The sequence below is a fragment of the Neoarius graeffei genome, chromosome 26 (assembly GCF_027579695.1).
Source record: "Neoarius graeffei isolate fNeoGra1 chromosome 26, fNeoGra1.pri, whole genome shotgun sequence".
Taxonomy (NCBI): Eukaryota; Metazoa; Chordata; class Actinopteri; order Siluriformes; family Ariidae; genus Neoarius; species Neoarius graeffei.
This window is the reverse complement of record NC_083594.1, coordinates 1826538-1846341: the sequence shown is the minus strand read 5'-3', so window position 1 is coordinate 1846341 and position 19804 is coordinate 1826538. Positions and strand designations below refer to the sequence as shown.

The window sequence follows — 19804 nt, the reverse complement described above, 5'->3', positions numbered from 1 at the left end:
TATGTGAGGGTCATACCTGGACTACAAACAAATCCGCTCTCCTTAATGCTTTGCAGACATTTCATCAAAACAACGACAACAACAACAAGAGTAGGATGAACCGTCTGGCTGCACAAAGATGACAAATTAGAAATCAAACCTTAATTGACTGTAGCTGGTATAATTTTGCCAAAAAGCAAACTTTCCCAACTCGCGTTGATTTGCGAGAGGAAACGCTCTTTGATTCTCCAATTACAGGCTGGAGTGGGTTTAATGTCCCTTAACATTTAACATTTAAATCCTTTTTTGTTTTGGCTTTGTTTTCTGAGACAATTTCTGAGGGGGAAAAAAGTTTGTGGAGCCACTGCACATTGCTGTTGACATTTCATTCCCACAGCTACGTCATTCCTTTGCCTCGAATTTCTTGTAGGCTATTTGATCTTTCCTCGATATGAGACATTTGAGCGTCATGTATAGAGCTAAGCAAAATGTTCCGAATTGCAGCTTTAAGGAAAAGTTATGTGTTGACTTCAATGAAGGAAACTCAATTCCTAATTTTTTTTATTACATTCTTAACTTTGCATATGCATATATTCAACGTTTCCTCCCCCTTTTCACCGCATAACACGTAAACAGCTAGCATAAACAACAGCTTACAATGGGATAAAAATAGAAAACCCTGCAGCCTTCGCTTCGCTTCGACCTTTTCCCATCCTCTAGCATGGATAATGCAAATGAAAAAGAAAATAAAAGAAAAAATAAACAAGTACATATTTACAGTGAGTAATAATACACAATGGTGATTAATCATATTGCATAGTCTCAAAGATGGGCATTTACCTGTAAATAAAGTCAATAATAATAATAATAATAATAGATACAATCACAACTTCATCGATTACAATAAGTCAAGGGCAATTCAGAGTAAAATGGTTCTAGTTGATGGGACGCTTCGCTGGATCCTAATTCTTTATTAGAAAAAGGAGTTTTTTACATGATGGAAATGGCCTTCTTTAGGTCTCACTCTCTTAACATCATTTATGCTGAAGATGATGCTATTTTAAAGCAAGAGATGCTGGAAAAAATAAAAACGTCATACGTCCATAAAAGTCCCAACTTATGTGTAGCTATGCAACAACCAAGTACTGAAATCAGCTTCTGTCTTCATTACGATTCAACTTTGCATTGAATTTTTTTTGGAATTATGATAATATCCAGGACATGAGAGAAAAAAACAACAACACAGTTCACAAAAGAGGGTTACCGGAAAAATACTGCAGGCGATCTCGGCTTAATTTCTTCTCTTTCATTCGTCGGTTCTGGAACCAGATTTTCACCTGTCGGTCGGTGAGGTTCAGCATGCGCGAGAGCTGCAGCCGTTTTTCTTTGTTGATGTAAACATTAAAGAAGAACTCGCGCTCGAGCTCCCGGATCTGAAACTTGGTGTAAGGGCATCGCTTCTTCCGCGTCCGAGTGGCACCTTAACATTTGAAGAAAGAAGAAATATTATTTAAGAAATAGTAATTTTATTATATGGGACGGGGGGTGGGGATAACCAAATAAATCGCAAAAAACCCGGCCTAGGTCAAAGGTCATTAAGAAATAAACCACATTGTGCTAAAGGCTCTGTATTTTCCTTCCTGCTGGTGACCACGACCAAGAAGAGCAACATGTAAACACACCACATTTACATTTTTCAGTTCTTCCGCAATGTGATTGGAGAAGATTAATAAACCTGATTACTAGATACCTAAACTGGCTGTTTATTGATGATTAATAATTTATATTTCCTGCTGAGGGGAAATGGAACAGTACAGTAACCAACCTTACACTTCATCTGTAATGTGGACGGTTTATTACCGATTTATACTAGATAGATAGATAGATAGATAGATAGATAGATATGCTGGGTTCGGGGTGTAGATATCTGTCGTACTTCAGAAAATCGATCTTTACTCTGGGTCTTTATTTTTCACAAATCATTAACACACGTGTGCTAGCTAACATTAACACTAAATGCAGGGTTACAAACTGAAAAGCACCTTACGCTGTGATTTATTATTTATTATTTAACATCTTGGTGAAATAAAATCCCCTCAAGTATCATAAGACGACTGATAAAACATGCATACTACAAATAGCTGTGTATCATCAGCCCGAACATATCCAGATCAGTGAAAGGATGGAAGTTGAGAGCTCAGTCAGGGCCTGGATGAGGTTTTCAGAGCACTGACTTTATCACGTCTCTATTTTTAATGGAAAGGCGAATTTTTTTTTGTTCTAAACTCGGTTCATTCCTCATCTATAAAGCAGAAACGCTCAGATGTACCATGCCCTCAGGGTGTGTTTATTTTTATTATTTTAAATCACTAATCACCGTGTTTGTCTGAGATGGAGGACGCCGTTCCAACACTAATGAGGAAGGGTGTGTTAAACGCGCTACACACTTTCACAAGTGGAAGCTCACCATGCAATGAGAACCCCCTACAACTCCTTAAATACAATTACTGAGCTGAAACTGCATGTAGGTTTAAATAGCTCTGTTCTGCCCAATTGCCTTTACTCTCCGCGTCTCCTTTAAAAATCCCCTTTAAATGTCTATAGCGCAAGTTCATGATCAAAGTTAACATTTGTCACAGCAGCTCGCTCTTAAAATTTCACAGACTCACATAGAGCAACGTTCGTGTGTAACATATCGTTTATTTCTTTTGAAAGCCCTTTTCCCGTCGTAAAAATTCTTCTTGTTGCAAGAAATAGGTTTTGTAGGTTATAATAAAATCCTTTGAATGCTTATAAAACTGCACGTAAAATCTGGCCGGCGAAACGCAGGGCTCGAACCCTTCACCCTTTTTATTCTGTCTCTCTCTCCTCTGTGCTCTCTCCCTTTACAGCTGCCGGATGGATACCTACTGGAGTGCTCGCTCTTGCAGGCGGCGTCGTCTTTCGCCGCCGTGGACGAGGCTCCCGACGTCGCGGTGGCGTGCTCGTCCTCTTCATCCTCATCTTCGCGCTGGTGCTCTTTTTCTGGGTCGGAACGCGCGGCCGGATCCGGTTTGCTGACGTCCTCTTCTTTTTGCACACAGTCCTCAACGGAGCCTCCGTAGGCACCCTCGAAAAAACGGTCAAAACCTTGCGGGAGGACGTTGTTGTTCTTTCCCGTGGCGGGGTAAAAGCTAGTGCCGGCTTGTTGATGAAGGTGGTGATGATGAGGATGATGATGGTGGTGGTGGTGGTTGTTATAGACGCTCTCGTTCTTCATCAGCATTTCCGTCATGGAGGACGATGGCGGAAGACATTCCTCTGCCGCGTAGCACGGCGCGTAGCTCCCTCTGTGGTGCCACTTGGCTGACGGATCCAGTCCGTACGACACGTCCCGAACCGACTGCACGTGAGACAGGCTTGTTGGGTACGGGTAAGCGATCTGACGCGAGGAAGCCTGCGGCAGAAACGACGACACCGCAGAGGAGGAAGAAGAAAACTCGGGCACGTAGTAGGCACAGTTGGGGAGGTAGAGGCTCGAGCCGCAGCCCGTCCGCTCCCCGAACTCGGTACTTCTGTCTTTTCGCGTCTGGGAGCAGAAGTTGCCCAGATTGACCGAGTTAAACATCGTCCTGACTCATGCACTCGGTGTCCAGTCGGATGGATTTTTTTTTTTTTTTTGCGGGGTGGGGGTGGGGGGGAGTTGGTGGTGATGGTGGTGGGTGGGGGGACTCGAACCGCAGACGAGAGAAAGGGGGGAAAAATTTGGGAATGCGAGATGACGCGCGCTTGCTTTCCGTCTAAAGTCGCTCCTAAGGACACGTGATCGAAAGTAGATATATTGTCGTATATCAATTTGGAAAAGCTTAACGTGTGGAGGAGTGGTTCTCTTTAAGTTCTAGAGGTAGAGCTGAACACTATCGGCTTTCAGAAGACTTCAGCGATGTTCGAAGAATCAGTGATTATCGTAGCAACGTATAGCAAATCGAACCTATATTATGCACATGCGCAGTTATAGCGCTCCAGTAAATGCAAATTTCATATCACATGTAGCAGATAGACGGTGTATTAGTGCCTGTGATATGAGAATGTGGAATACTATACCTATATTCCAGCTATACTCCTGTAGGTCTCATATATGATGCATAATCACAAGGAAGTGCAAGCTGCCGATGGATGAGTGCATAGTGTATTATTTTATTTAGTCTCCAGCTGAAGAAAAACTCAGAAAAGAAGCTTATTCTTGGATTTTTAGGCGAATCAACTACCAGTTTTGCAACCATATTTACAACGGCTTTTTCTTTTGCAATAAGAATTTTTGTCTCTTCTGACAGAATTAAGCGATTTGCAAACCACTTTATTCCACATAGGCTATGACAGCTTCTTTAGACTTGTATAAATCCCATGCTATGTGTGGCATAGAATGCAAGAGGCAAGTATATTTTTCTGTGGAGTAATACTTCTAGAGGCATAAGGTCGTGCAACATTGTTTTGACGTTATGAATAATTAACATTCACTCGGCCTTAATTATAAGAAACCTGCCAAATCCAGTTTGACCTGAGATTCAGAAACAGAGCGAGTTGGGAGTAAAGCAAAAGCAAAACTATAACTGACTTTTCTGTTACACACAGGACTTTTGTCCTACTGAGCTCGACTTGTGGGGAAATATTTATACACAGATTTCACGTCGATAAAAGAAACCGTGTTGTGAGTTCACTACATTTGTGAACGTTGCTAATTTTTAAAAATATATAATTTAACAGAAAAAAGGAATGTGTTTTGTGAAGAATTGTTTGTACAAATGGAGACTTTCCTGTGGATAAAACCTCGAACGCCTTCAATCAAGTACAAAGGAAGCAGACAGCTGTCCAGACAGCACTTGAATTTGACCACTAAAGTCTAGTGAGCGACAAGACTGCCATAAAGTGCCAAAATAGTTGCAGAGGTATTTTTGCACGAGAAGAAACGTGAAATTAAATCTAAACGTTTACTGTGTTGATATTTATGAATGTAGGAATTGTGAGAAACATCACTGAAGCTTTATCTGGAACATTATTCTTTCTTTTATTATGTGTTAACTAGCCAATGTAAAATGACTCATAGAGGCAGTTTAAATGTTGTTCGAGAGAAAAGACACAGCAACAACACCATCAGACTGTTGGGATGTAAAATAGATTTAGTTTCAGTGAGTGAAAGATGAGTTGATGTCTGCACCAATACTGTGTTAATACAACACTCAAACTGAATAAACAAGCATGACCAAAACAAAAGCACCATCCTCTGCTTTTTCTTTTTCTTCCTTTCCAGTTTCAGAATATCCTCTTATTGCAAGCTTTAAGTTAGCGGTGTGGTTCTAAGTCTCTGAATACAAAGCTTTTGCAAATGAAATAAAGAAAAAGTTTCTTTTGCAGTAAGTATGCAAATGATTTGCTCATGAAAGGCCGTGCGAAGTACACGAGGAAATAAAGGCCACTTTAAACGTGTTATTGCAAAAAATATATAATCTGCAAACATTAATAATTGTATTTTTCTTTAAAAAAAAAAGAATGTTAGGAAGCAGATTTTGCGACTTGTGCGTTTCTACGAAATGCATGCAATATCCAGTTAGGGTTTTGTCCAAATATATTTCTTGGGTCCGTGAGAAGATTAAAATAAAATAATTAATTGAGAGTGAACAGATCAAATCTTTGGAGCGGTGAAGATATCGTGGTCAGAATCCTCATTCGCACATAAATCGGCTCTGAAACAAGCCTTAAACGTGGCGAGCGTGTTAAGCAGTGTTATTGTCCCCTCATGGCTCAGATCATTTTAATTGGATGTAAGCCAAGCTATTAAACTCGCCTGTATGAGCTGTGAAAAGGCTAAAACACCAGCAAAAGAGCCAAGTGGGGGCCTTATAGAGAAATCTTACAAGCAAATAATGAATCTAAAATACATAAACAAGGAGAAAAGTGGGCATGGAAAGAAGAACAAAATCACATCTTACTGATTGAGATGGGTTTTTTTGTCATATCGAATCTCTTAAACGGATTAAAAACTATAAATATCTTACTGTTAATCCCAAATAAACGGAGTTTAGTGACTTTTCACAGGTCCATATTTGTGTGTGTGTGTGTGTGTGTGTGTGTGTGTGTGTGTGTGTGTGTGTGTGTGTGTGATAGATCTATTTATCTATATAAAGATAGAATATAAAACATGAGTTTGTTTTATATTCTTAACATGAAGGTAGGTATAACACGAACTGGGTTATATTTATATGATCTATATAGAGTTATATCGCTATATAACAGTTATTTTAACAATATGACAGACAGTTAGGTAGACAGATGGACACACACACACGCGCGCGCGCGCGCGCGCGCGCACACACATCCTATTTATCCTATTGTATTACATACAAATGAGTAGAGAGTCCAATTTTCCAAATATTTGATGTAAGAATTCTGTAAGACCTGAACTCACACAATATAAAGAGTCTCCAATCTTTTACTCGCGCTTTATAGGGTTTAATTCTTTCTCACAACATTGTAGCCCATAATAAACCATAATAAACTGGTGTTTAATTTACATTTTCAAATGAATAGGGCTGTATATAGGCTACTTTGTGACTCGGAAATATAAACTAAACAAAATCGCTCCTTTTATGAATTGTATTTGTGACGTGGAATTTTTTTTAAATGATCATAAATATTACTACATTTCGGTTCAATTAATTATTACATTAGTACTACCCCCATAATAATAATAATAATAATAATAATAATAATAATAATAATAATAATAATAATGTTGCTTGTTTTTTTGACGTATTGCTTAAAGAGGCCAGTAATGTCCATTAAAATTTTAATTTTAAAGTCAAGACGGTAATTTGTGCACAATATGAATAGAATAATAGAATTAATAAATGGAGAGATAATTTTCTTTTGCCTTTAGATAAGTTTTAATAATAATAATAATAATAATAATAATAATAATAATAATAATAATAATAATCTAAAAAAACGGGCCTTTGTTCACATCTCCGTGACTCATAAATGAACTTTGCCTGTGAGGAGGCTGTAAGTTACCTGTACCAAATTTAGGGTCGAAAAAAAAGACAAGCCGCAAAGTATGTGTGTTTATGAGCGCGCGCGTGTTTTTCCCCTCGTGGTATCTGATATATAAAATAGATTTACGAGAAAGGAAATAGTATCTGTATTTTCTTACCGAATATCCGTTTTGCGTTTTGTTTCCTACAGCATTAGGGCCTAATTGAGTCCCTCTCTTTATGGGGTTTAATTTCCTCAGCGCTACTGTTTCTCTCAGATCTCTGCGTTTGAAGTTGCTCTTCTCGATCACTTTACATACATTACATCTTCATTTCTCATCGCAAAACAATTCCTTCCTTCCGAAATGCAAAACCACCGGTGCTCCAGGTCTTTCTTTACACCTCAGCATGGGTTTATCGGAAAAGTTGAGCTTGAACTCTTTTGGTAAAAGGCTTTTCTCAAAACATTATTCCATATAAGGCTCTTAACTAACTTGACCTTCAATTTATACACGTTCCCGCCCACAGAGACAAACCGCAACACCGGGGACTGAAGGGGAAAAAAATCCCAGTATCAGCGATTAGTGAGTTTATCTGACAGATTTTCTCAAAGTATTCATTTCATAACATTTTTGAACGCTAATGCTATTATACTAAAATCACCGAGTGCGTTGTTCTCTGAACCACAAAGCCGAATCGAGCGAGGGCCATTGTTAGAGTTTAAAAACAAAAATAAAAAGAAAGAAAAGTGTAGACAATAAAACCCTGAATATTTCATTAATTATATTTGTACAACAATAACAACACAATCACTGTAATCATATTACATATTCAGGAAATGGTAATTATAGAGGTTTAAATTACATGTTTATAGTTTGTACAGTGATTTATTTAAAACAGGACACGAAAACTAAACCCCAGTAATGAGGATTAGTTAATAATAGCAGTCGGCTAACATTAGTTGCAGTTTTAAATAACAGCGATTTGCAGATTGTAGACAGACAGACAGACAGACGAGTACATCGGCAATTCTATCCTCTGTGTATTGAGAAGTGATGCAATGCTCCCGAACCAGGATCCTTCAGTGCCGGAAGGTGAATGAATTAACCTGTTTCCAGACTGCTTTAAGTTTATCCAGATTGTGACGCCTTTTGTTTTTAAATTAAATTCCCAGAACTGAACATTTTTACAGATGACACATAGCATTCAAGTGCAAGGTTATAACCGATGGCGCGCGATGAGACACCTGAAAGGAGACTGCATTTATCTCTGAAAATTTAAGAAAGCATCATTTTATATGAAACTCTGTGAAATGTAGTTTAGAAATTTCAGAATTAAATACAGAATAAGAGCCAATGTGCAAGTCACAGTTATTGTTTTTGTATTGCAAATTCGCTAATTGTCAATAATAATAATAATAATAATAATAATAATAATTATTATTATTATTATTATTATTATTATTATCAACAAAATACAATTTAAAAAACACTGGAGTGTATATCAGCTATAGAAGGAAAAATATTAAGTTTAAGAAGGAGTAAAAGTCTGAAAACAAAAAGACTTTTTAGATTTCATATGATCTTATGTTGAAAATGTATGTGCTCTTTTAGCTGAAATAATGAAATGCTTACAAGAGAATAAAAAAGATTAAAATATTAGTATTTGTGTGTATTTTTATAGTTCCCTAATATACTCATAAAATTATTATTATTATTATTATTATTATTATTATTATTATTATTATTATTATTATTATTTACGTCATATCTATTTTCCTCTTATGTTTTATTAACAATTCATCTATTTATTGGTTTTAATTTATTTTTTAAACATCGCTTTTTAAAAACGTTGTTGTTGTTGTTGTTGTTGTTGTTGTTGTTGTTGTTTTTGTTGTTTCCTCTATCCACCAACAATAAATAACTTTCAGTTTGTAAACGAGCATTAATAATCACGATAAACATTACTTCCGGTCTCCAGTGGAAACGATTTCTGTTTTCGCTTCATTTACGTTAATTCAAACTTTGTAATTAATTAGTGTACGTTTTACAGTTATAACACACGCACGCACGCACGGAGAGTGTACTGAATATCCGTAAACATATGACATGAGACACTACTCTTAAAAATAAAGAGTATAAGCTGTGACTCGCTCCAGTAGCGCTGAAGAGATCGCAGAGGAAATTAAGGCTAATTTAAGAAAATAAAAATGTTTGAAAAGTCGAGTTGTCTTGTGATGTCAGTTAGAAGTGTGAAGCTGTTCAGTATGTTCTTGAACACCAGGATTTCCACACAGCTTTTGAACAAGTTCTAATGATTTGATGATAATTTGATCGTTTTATTTTTTTATGAACACAAGTACAAAAAGTCTCGGGTTTTCATGTTTTCCCAACACGGAGCGCTTCGACACTTTGATTGAATCTCACACTTTTATCTTTATCTTCAACATCATCGCTCACAAGCCTATAGACCTACTAGAAGAAAATTAAGTAAAGAAAGAGAATAAGATTTAACATCTTTCCTCTTTTGCACATTTTGTTTATTAGTGTGTTTTACAAATGAACTTTTCATTGATTAAGATATTTTTAAGTCTGTTTCAGTTTAGTGAAATGAATAAAATTGCAGAAACGGTGCAGTTGAGTTCCATTATGACACACGAGCTCGATCGTCTCACCAGACAACATTAAAACTTCTCAAACATCTACATCTTAAAACTATTCTTAACAGACGAACAAACAAGCCACTCTATCTATCTATCTATCTATCTATCTATCTATCTATCTATCTATCTATCTATCTATCTATCTGCAAATGAAATAGAATTTTCCGTGTCACAGGAAAAAACATAGCTTTTCGTGCGTGTGGATTCCTTTACCTATTTTTGTTTCCTTCATGTGCACGTCCAGTTCACTTTTTTATTTTTTGCAGTGTCATTAAAGCAAACCACGCGGGAGAAATGAGTTAATTAGCCCTGACGTTCATTTTTAATGAATTTTCTGATCTTTCACACAGACACACCAATCTTATTCTCATGAACTATTTCTCTGACATATACACGATACACTTCCTGTACTCACTCACTCACTCACTCACTCACTCACTCACTCACTCACTCACTCACACACATCAGTTTGTTCTTCATAATGATGTTTTAATTCGCTCCTGAGTTAAATAATGTGTGTAAATGATATACAATTAAAGTCCTGATCAGATAGACCAGAAACACGATTGGAAAACACTGAACACACACACACACACACACACACACACACACACACACACACACACACACACACACACACACAGAGTAATCTCAGGAAGCGTGAATTAGGCCTAATGAGCTCTTTGGTGACGGATTAAATTGTGCATATCAGGGAGATTAAAAGCCCAAGATTAGACAACACTCACTGATCGAACCAGTCTCTTTGTTTTCTCTTTCCTATCTTTTCTCCCTTTTCTTCCTCCTCTCTCACCCCTCCTCCCTCCCATTTCCACATTCAAGGTCTTCGTCAAAGGCACAGATCAATGACCACAGACAAACCACCATAAAGTGGCCGAAGTCCGTCTCAAAGTCAAAACCGCAGCCATAAAGTACTTAAAATGCATGCAAACCACCAAATGACCAAAATGCCATGGACTGAGCAAAGCTAACAAAATAAGGAATGCTGAGCTGGAGGTAGGAAATTACAATCTTGTCCGCCGAAGCCTTAAAGATAGCTCAGAAATCCTGAAGAAAGCTAAAAATTCAGAAAAACACAGCGCTGTCGGACACAGTTTCCAACTCACACACGACACCAACGTGATCTCAGGAGAAACCCAACGAACTGGAGCCATGAAGATAGATTTGGGGTGAAATAAGTCGTAGGATAAGAATCCAAACCTCATGGCCTTCACTGTACACTTCATTAGCTCGAAGCTTTTCAGACCAACTTCTGGCTCGAATTTTCACTTACACTAAAAACAGATAACCAACTGGGAATATTTTTCATTCGACATTTCCATAGACATACGTCACAAATTCATGAGTGCACATATTTCTGGGTAATCTCACTCAGCTTTGAATATTGCAAAGCAATCCTCTTTGAAATGAATAAAGCTTAGTATATAATTTTCAGTTTATTATTCATTAGTATTATTCTGAGTATAGTGATATATGCAGAAAATGGTGATGTATAAATTCCGAGACTCCTTTCATAACCCGATAGACAACACACTTTCAGTCTGAAATAATGTTCATGCTCTCCATCACAACGCAGGGAAATGACCTCCACATTGCCAGCACACGAATAAATAAATGAAATGTTCAGGGATTTAAGCCAACCTGGGTGTGAGATTTATCCGCGGGGCTGGGAAAAGATTGTTCACTTCTTTTGAATGTTAAGTGGATTTGCATGTGCGGTTTGAGTCAAACATCCGTGTGGAACACGAACAGACTTTTTATAGTGATGTGGCCATGCATCAAACTGTGTTGTCCAGGTGTGTATTTACAGAATTAACAAATTCAAAGTTTTCTCAAAATGCATTCATTGATTAGCAGAGCGTAAGTCATTTAGTATTTATAATAAAACTTGAATAATCCGTTTCACAAAAATGCGGGCAGCAAGTCAGAGTAATTTTAAACAAGTCAGGACTAGAGTAGGGCTTTTACTGTCAGGGCTGGAGGAAGAAGGCACGAGTAAACCTGCTTACATGCAAAACACACCGACACTGAGGTGCATCTGGCATAACAACAACAACAACAACAACAACAACACGCCGAGAAACGCTGTGATTTACACAAAGCCACTGGCCTTGTGTGTGTGTGTTTTTTTCTTCAGTCCTAAGAGAGGCTAAGATAAAGATAAAGATGAAATATACTTTATGGTACCCATAGGGAAGTTGTCCTGGTCTCAGCATTGCTGTGCGCCTGCTGAAGCCATAATCACAAAGTACAAAAACACCCTTCACAAAGGCAAACGGATAAACAGTCCACAAATCTCACACAAACCACAATAACACTGAGTACAGCAGACCGCATCATGGATGGAACAATTTATCATATTAAGAACATGTATAACACACACACACACACACACACACACACACACACACACACACACACACACACCAGTATATCAAAATAGAAAAATGAATGACGTATGTTTTGCGTCGACTACTACCACTCTTAAAACGAATGTATTGGAAATCAACACATCTTTTGTGCAAGTTTAATTTCAACAAGAGTTGTGTTATATTTCAGAAATGTTTAACACCAAAATTGCACAAATAACAAATAATGTGTTAAAATGAACAAAAGTTCTGTTGTCCCAATCTGGACATAGAGATGTGTTAAAAAACAACGCAAGTTGTATTATTTTCAACACATGTGTTTTAAGAGTGTAGTACTACTACTACTACTACTACTACTACTAATAATAATAATAATAATAATAATAATAATCTTAGAATTCCACATTAGTAAAGATAATCTCATGTAGATTTATGTTTTTTAGAAAGTAATCGTCCATCTTCTTGTTCATTTCTAGGAAGAAGAAAAAAAAGCCCGCACTTTATCTCCAAAATCGTCCTGACTCAGGATATTTCAGATCTTCATATCTTCATTGCACATGTATTACTTTATTGTATTACATCCTCTTTACAGTCTTGTAAAAAGATTCAGCATTGTACCCAGTTTACATAAAATGAACAATAACAGCACTGGATGTTTTCTTTTCTCCTGTCAGCGCCTCTTAAAAGGACTTGTTTAAGAAGGACAAACTCTTGAAATGTTAGTTTTTGCCTTCTGAATGTTGAGTTTTGATTATAAACTTGATGGAAAAGAGCAAACGGTAACGTTAGTATAAACAGTGTTGGGTTTTTATAGATCAACCAAGAAAATTAAATCAACGAAATGACAACAAAGACATTGGAAAGAGATTTTAATGGACAGGAGCTGCACATTTACACTGATCGGCTGTCATTTATTTATACTGTTTAACAAAGAAGGTGCCGCTGAACAAATATATCGGAACAGCAGGATCATCACATTAAGTAAGAGGAGAGCACATTGTATTTCATCACAGTTTTCTTTACAAACTTTCTGGGACAAAATAGAGGACAGAGAGCATCAGAAGCGTTTAAATAAGCGACTCGTGCATGCAGTAATCGGGCGCTATAGTACAAGCTTTTCTCTTCCCCTCCACACTGGGACTTTAGCATTATAAGGTGCTCACGTTCTCTCATTTATCCTTAACCCAGGTAGAACCTTATAACGCTAAAAATCAAATATACAACACGATCTCAAGACAAATTCATAGGGATTCCAACCAGCCATAATTGGTCGAGATGAAATAGCAAACATCACAAAGATTATCTAAGGGCTTCTTTGGATAGATCAAGATTCTGTAGTTTCCTAAAAAGGTTTCTGTTTGAAACCCAAACAGGGAAACACTCTGTTTATAAGTTGCTCCAGAGGGAAAACCAAATAATTGGAACCTTGAAGGGTTTAATACTTGAGTTTTTCCCCCGAGAGTGTGATCATTCATAGCTTTGCAATTAAATTTCGGCTGACTCGAATTCTTATGAATTGCCGATCGTGAAAATGTTTTGGAAATTAACAGTGAAATGCATAGACACAGCAGATTTCAGTTTGTCAATGATGAGCAAAGACTCACTGTAGATGCATAGAAATATTTATATTTAGCAAGTTGATGAGCAAAGACTCTTCATATCTCCAGCTCTTATTGCTCAGCCATGACTGCTGCATTGCAATCCTCTGCCAGATCAAACACAGAGAGTCTTCACACTCAGGATTTCACTGCGCTGAGTAAAAGTTGTTTAATGCAGAAAATGAGAACTTTAAAACAACTCAAAGAACCGTTTTATTTCATAACCTTCTATACTGGAATAGAGAAAGTGTCGTTTTGTAAATTAACACAGTAAAGGAATGTTTTGTTTTGTTTTCTCAGCGAAACATATATTAATTAATTTGCTTACATGTTGTCTCTAGCCTAAACCTCCTAAAGGAAGATACACGTCTTGCTTAAATACTTGTATGAATAATAAATGCTGTGTACGTGTGTAATTATAAGTGTGTTTTATCGCAGTAAGCAATTATTTTTTTAAGAAATTGATAAATATTCGAATAAAAATAATCATTTGGTAAAAAGTAGGTTTAATAATAATAATAATAATAATAATAATAATAATGAAGAAATTATAGGAGTGATAATAATAATAATAATAATAATAATAATAATAATAATAATAATAAAAACACAGATTCTGCTCCCAGCGCCGCTTTGTCAAAAATGAGAGCAAGGAAGAAAAAAAGAAAAAATATATATAAATATGAACAGGTTAATTTCAGTATACTTTATCTATACTTTGGGTTACAGAACGTTTTGGGTTTTCGAATACGGACACAGCCACACCCATATCCATTTATGGTGTGCTAATGCTAAGGCTGCAGAAAATTCAGATATTAATATTAAAATTATAATTGTACCGCATGGTGCTTGTTTACTTTAATTACTCTGAATTAACCTTCTCTTCATACATATGATCAAACCTGTCGCATAAAAAAAGCTTTATATCAGGTCGGTACATTAAGTTTGGATTTATACCTTACAAAAAAATAAATTAACATGCTTTATTCTTAATGAGACACTAAGAGGTTCTCCTACACTGATGGGGAAAATTCAGTGACTATAGTGTTTCACTTTAAACGTTTTTAATGAAATAATAAATACACTATAAAATCCTTATGAATATCTGAACAGGTCCCCCCCACACACACACACACACACTCAAGGGTTCTTAGCATTCTTGGGGACCCACTGCACTCATGTGTGAGGTTCTACATCAAGGGCAACTCTGTAGAACCGAAGAGCTTGATTTACTATAATTATTTTTGCATAATTTTTTAAAATATGTATTTTCGCATTGGGTCTTTTGCTGTGTCATGCTATAACTCAAAGCTTTTTTACTTCTTACCTTTTTTTTAATCATGAGCGCAGATATTTTGCTTGATAAGGCGCGTCTACATTCCACAAGGTGTTCGTGTTCCACCTTGAACATGCTAAAATGCTAAATTCTGTTCGCTTGTAATCTAAACTTTCAAGTCAGTTGTATTAAGTTTGTTGACAAAAATAAGTATTATTTACGAATGGAAAAGTGAATTGTGCGCACATTTTGCCCGCGCAAGCAGGAGAGAGAGAGAGAGAGATGAGGTAAGAGATTGAACTCCAGGATGTTAATGATGTAGTATAAAATAATTAAATCACTCGAAGTGTTCAAGACTGTGCGACATGTACGGATTGTATAGTTGGTGTATTAAATGTGATTTGTCATATACAAATATCAACTAATTTTTAATAGCATTACTTTATCTTGAACTTTTGTAATTCAGGATTTCGGTGATGGCCATTAACTTCAGAAAGGGAAACTTTTGAAAGCAAGCCTGTTTGATGAACTCCAACAGTCGCGTTATTTTACATTACTGGTTTGATGGGTTTGTTTGCTTGTTTGAACTGATACACTCAGTAAAATACCCCGTAATGGTTCTATTTGGAACCTGGAAGAAAAACACTCAGTTGTCGGGTTCTACCTGTCAGGGTTCCTGAAAAGAGACACCTTGTGGGTTTTAGACGCCTCCGAGTGAGGCGTTAAATACATCTGTGGATCAAATCTAAATTTATTCAAATCTTCTTCTGATCTAATATTGGTCGTGTTTTAACTCTCACTTGTGGTCAAGAGCTGATTCCAGATTAAAGGGGTTTAATTCAACACTGAGTGGCTTTGCGCGTTCTGAGCGCTGTAGGTTTTGAATCCAGCCCTCGTGATTTCGCTGCGTTTTCTGCATTAATTCTACACAATTCTACAGCATTAACACCTACGTTATTGAATGACACCTCCCCCCCAACCACAGTGATTTATTAACATCGTCAGTGTTTCTATAAACCCCCGTGAGCAGAAACGAACACCACTGATGTCAGTTCGACACTGTCAGTTATTTCAACACTGGATTTTTTTTTGTTTTTGTTGTTGCTACTGCTACTTTTTCCCTAAAAGAAAGATAGAGCCTGTTCCCTCAGCATCAGTCTTTTCTTCTTCATGCGTCGGTTTTGAAACCAGATCTTCACTTGTTGGTCGGATAAACTGAGTCGGTCCGAAAGCTCCTTCCTCCGCTGTCGCGTGATGAATTCGTTGAGCATGAACTCGCTCTCGAGCTCGGCCAGCTGCAGTTTGGAATAGGGCTTGCGCTTCTTCCGGTTCCGCGCGTGCGCCGGGTACCACGGAGCACCTGAGCACAGGTGAGGGAGGGAGAGGGGGAGGGGAACAAGATGAGAAATCAAATACTTTCAATTATAGTGCTGTTTTAATTAGTGAGACTCAGGGTTCTCATGTGGGGAGACTGAGGCGTTTAATTATGTGGGAATAAAACACTTATTAAACTTTTATAAAACTTAAAGACGCCTCTGGGTTTAATAAAGTTGCATTACAGAACACTGCTGTATCCACTGAGTCCACCATGCAGCTACAAATACATGGACAAAATATTTTAACAGTGCTGTATTTCAGCTTGACACTATTAAAATATTAGCTGTCATTTCAAAATTATATTTTAGTGGAATTATACTGTCTGGTGTCTGCTTCTTTATCATTATCTTTACTTTTAATATAAAATAACATTAAACAATATAAACTATTTAATATTTACAAAAAATACACAAAACACGTGGCATTTTGAATTTCTTGATAAGCTAATCTGTGTGTGTGTGTGTGTGTGTGTGTGTGTGTGTGTGTGTGTGTGTGTGTTGGGTGGTGGTGGTGTGTGTGGGGGGGGGAGGTGTGGAGACTCTGGGACGGTGGATATTTGGGTCCAATACAAACTGTGAAAACTTTCTACCATGTCCAAGTCACTTGCAATATTATTTACATTTACGATAAAAAAAACTGTAATACTTTTAGTCTTGGCACCGCTGCAAAAAACATTTTACATGAACGAAGCCATAATGTTTATCTGTCACCATTTTTTTTTTCACCTCACTGTATCTGGTATTTTGTTTTATTGTCCAATAATCGTTTACAGTTGTATAAAAAGCTAAGTGTAAATACTGGGGAAATGTTTTTCTAATGCCTCCCCTAGTGGTAGTGGTGTCTATCCCAGTGCCATGTTTTTGTGTTTTAGTCCCTTTTTTTCATTGCACTTTTATTCTGTCCCAGCACGACAGAGGTTTAACAGAGACACAGCAGTGCAGAGAAACAGCTAAGCCATTGTCGCAGACTTTCATTAAGATAAATGTCTGCGTTTGTTGGCTGCTCTTGTAAAAATCCTGGAGATTTGTTGGATTTGCACTGCCCAGAGTACTGTCTCACTGTCTCTGTAATGCTGAGACCCTCAAAAAGCGAGCACATGGTTAAAATAATAATAATAATAATAATAATAATAATAATAATAATAATAATAATAGTAGTAGTAGTAGTAAGCTTGCTCACCTCCGCCTTGGGTTGTGCTGCATGGATGAGATGCTAAGGAATGGGCGATGCTGCACGACACTTTTTCCGGTTCGTGGTGCGAGGACCCTGACTCCGACTGCATGGCGTGACAGGATGGAGGATTCTGGCTCACTTGCTCTGCACCGTATCCGTAGCCCATCATGCTAGCATCTGCCACTCCGTGCTCTCTGACTCCAGGCACAGAGGAGTCGTCTCTCGCCCTGTCATCGCGTTTAAGGTTGGCGCAGCTCTCCCGGATGTTCCCTCCTCCACCTCCACTTCCACTGTAAAAGCATTTGCTCTCTTCCTGCCGCGCAATCTCGCACGCTCGGTTAAAAGTGGGGTTCAGGGACACCGGGTTGCCAAAAAACGGCTGCATGTATCCGTTGCACGGCTCCGGTTGAGTCCAAACATTGTCCCGTCTCGCGTAAGGGAGGGAAGGAAGCGCCGCAGAAGACCGGAAGTTGTGGAGGTAAAACGCGTCTCCAGTGTGGATGTTCACCAAAGGTCCCACAAACCCACTATTGAGGAGGTTATGCTCGCCCATTTCGCCGGGCCTGAGCGCGAGATTCTAGTTTATAGCCGAATATCTGACATTTAACGTCGTTAAAACGAGCGGCGCGTGCCATTGGCCAAGATACGCAGTCACGTGACGCCCATGGACTCTCCTTTACCACCCAAAGGGAACATATTTTTTTTAACTAAAGAAAAATGTTGACTAACGGAATTTACATGTTAAATTAAAGCGCGTGGTGCAAATTTAAAAGCTGTGAGCAGATTAAATTAGGTGGATAGATAGATGGATAGATGGATCACTCTAGGTATATTTATATTCCGTGCAAAAGTAAAAGGCTTTGCTGGACAGGTGCTGATTCCAAACCTAAAGCATTTATCCTTTTGTTTTGAAGACTTCACCGCCATTTTAATAACTTTATAGTGAAGGACTTGGTTTTAGATCAACCTCCAAATAAATTGAATGTCACATAAAGTGGAGAGGCCTCCATTTTACAGGCCAATATTAGGGAACAGACAGATGGCTAAAGCCACATACTCATCTGATACTTTACAATAACGAGGTCATCGACAGCTCTGTAAAATAAATGCACTCGAAGGCGGCGGTAGATTTTAAGAGTGGGCTTATATTTCTATTTTTTTACATTAATCTTCAGTAGATATCCTATAAAACACTAACAGTTGGTCATATAAAGAATCCCTACACTTCACTTAGTTTACAAGTGTGTGAACAAAACGCCAAGACATTCATTTACCATATCTAATTAATTAAAGTGTACAGCAATGAAGGATTTATAAAGTTTACACACAGAACAGAGAAATGAACACAATCCTGATAGTCAAATCCCTGAAACGTTCTCATGCCGACGGAGTGTTTCATTTCTAATCAGGAGATTAGACTCGCAGTGGCCAACTTTACAGCAACATCATTATTCTTTTCACTTTTCTTGCTCATAAAATAAAATATAACTCATCAAACACGATTAATTATTATCGATCGCGCAATAAGCAGATTAGAAAAATTATAGTTTCAGGCCAAAACATTTCTCTCCTCTTCGCCTCGTCAGCTGATTCAGGGCCTGGACTTGATCTCTTACAAATAGTTTGTCCAAAGCATTAAAAACAGCGAAAGAAACATGATATTGTTGTCCAGGATTCTAGTTTGTATTGTGTATTAAATCCGAAAAAGCATCCAAACTTTTCAGCACTGTGATATCAGGGATATGTTGATGCTGATTTTTTAAAACATTGTTCTGATGTCACTGAACACGGAACATCATGCATTTGGATGAAGAAAAAAAGAAAACAAGCAAACTGGATATTGTAGCCTATATTTCCTGTTACGAGCTCGTTATTAGATTGAATAGTGATTAAACAATTTTGCTCTTAGAGCTGATTATAGGTCTACAAATATAGCCGATACCAAGATAAATATTTTGTTTATCGTGCGCTACAAAAACTTTTATTTCACTAATAAATCCGTTTATAGAAGAGTCTGGGATGTTCTGAGGATATATGAAGCGATGTTATTGGTTTTGTCGTCGGAATAAGCAGCAGTTAATAAATCTCACATGAGCACAGACACAGTGTATAATTAAAAACAGAATAAATTAACATCTCTGTCTGTCTGTCTGTCTGTCTGTCTGTAGGTCCCCCCCCCCCCCCCCCACGGGTCCTCAGCAGGCTCTTGAACACAAACAGCTGAAAAAGTAAAGAAGCTAAACACTCAAGCTAATTCACAACTCAAAACGGGAATAAAGATCAAAACGATTTGTGAAAAATCGAACCTTATCGTGGACTTGAAATAAAAATCGGCATCAGAGCGA

General features: G+C 37.6%; 2 protein-coding genes across 2 annotated transcripts; both read right to left on the bottom strand.

Annotated features, from left to right (window-relative positions):
• Window positions 1–527: 527 nt before the first annotated feature.
• hoxc11b (homeobox C11b) lies at window positions 528–3604 on the bottom strand. The gene is made up of 2 exons (XM_060910607.1): window positions 2890–3604; window positions 528–1459 (listed from the first exon to the last, which is right to left on the bottom strand). The coding sequence occupies exons 1-2, from the start codon at window positions 3584–3586 to the stop codon at window positions 1227–1229; spliced, it is 930 nt and encodes a 309-aa protein (XP_060766590.1). The 5' UTR covers window positions 3587–3604; the 3' UTR covers window positions 528–1226.
• Window positions 3605–16017: 12413 nt separating this feature from the next.
• On the bottom strand, window positions 16018–18012 carry hoxc12b (homeobox C12b). The gene is made up of 2 exons (XM_060910868.1): window positions 17466–18012; window positions 16018–16269 (listed from the first exon to the last, which is right to left on the bottom strand). Exons 1-2 carry the CDS (start codon window positions 18010–18012, stop codon window positions 16031–16033), a joined length of 786 nt encoding a protein of 261 aa, XP_060766851.1. The 3' UTR covers window positions 16018–16030.
• Between the last annotated feature and the right edge of the window lie 1792 nt (window positions 18013–19804).

Excerpts from the sequence above, each read along its gene's own strand:
- hoxc12b (XM_060910868.1), bottom strand. The coding sequence starts at position 18,012 with ATGGGCGAGCATAACCTCCTCAATAGTGGGTTTGTGGGACCTTTGGTG. Across the intron at positions 16,270-17,465 it reads CAGCACAACCCAAGGCGGAG|GTGCTCCGTGGTACCCGGCG; the intron begins GTGAGCAAGCTT and ends ACCTGTGCTCAG.
- hoxc11b (XM_060910607.1), bottom strand. The coding sequence starts at position 3,586 with ATGTTTAACTCGGTCAATCTGGGCAACTTCTGCTCCCAGACGCGAAAA. Across the intron at positions 1,460-2,889 it reads CTGCAAGAGCGAGCACTCCA|GTGCCACTCGGACGCGGAAG; the intron begins GTAGGTATCCAT and ends TCAAATGTTAAG.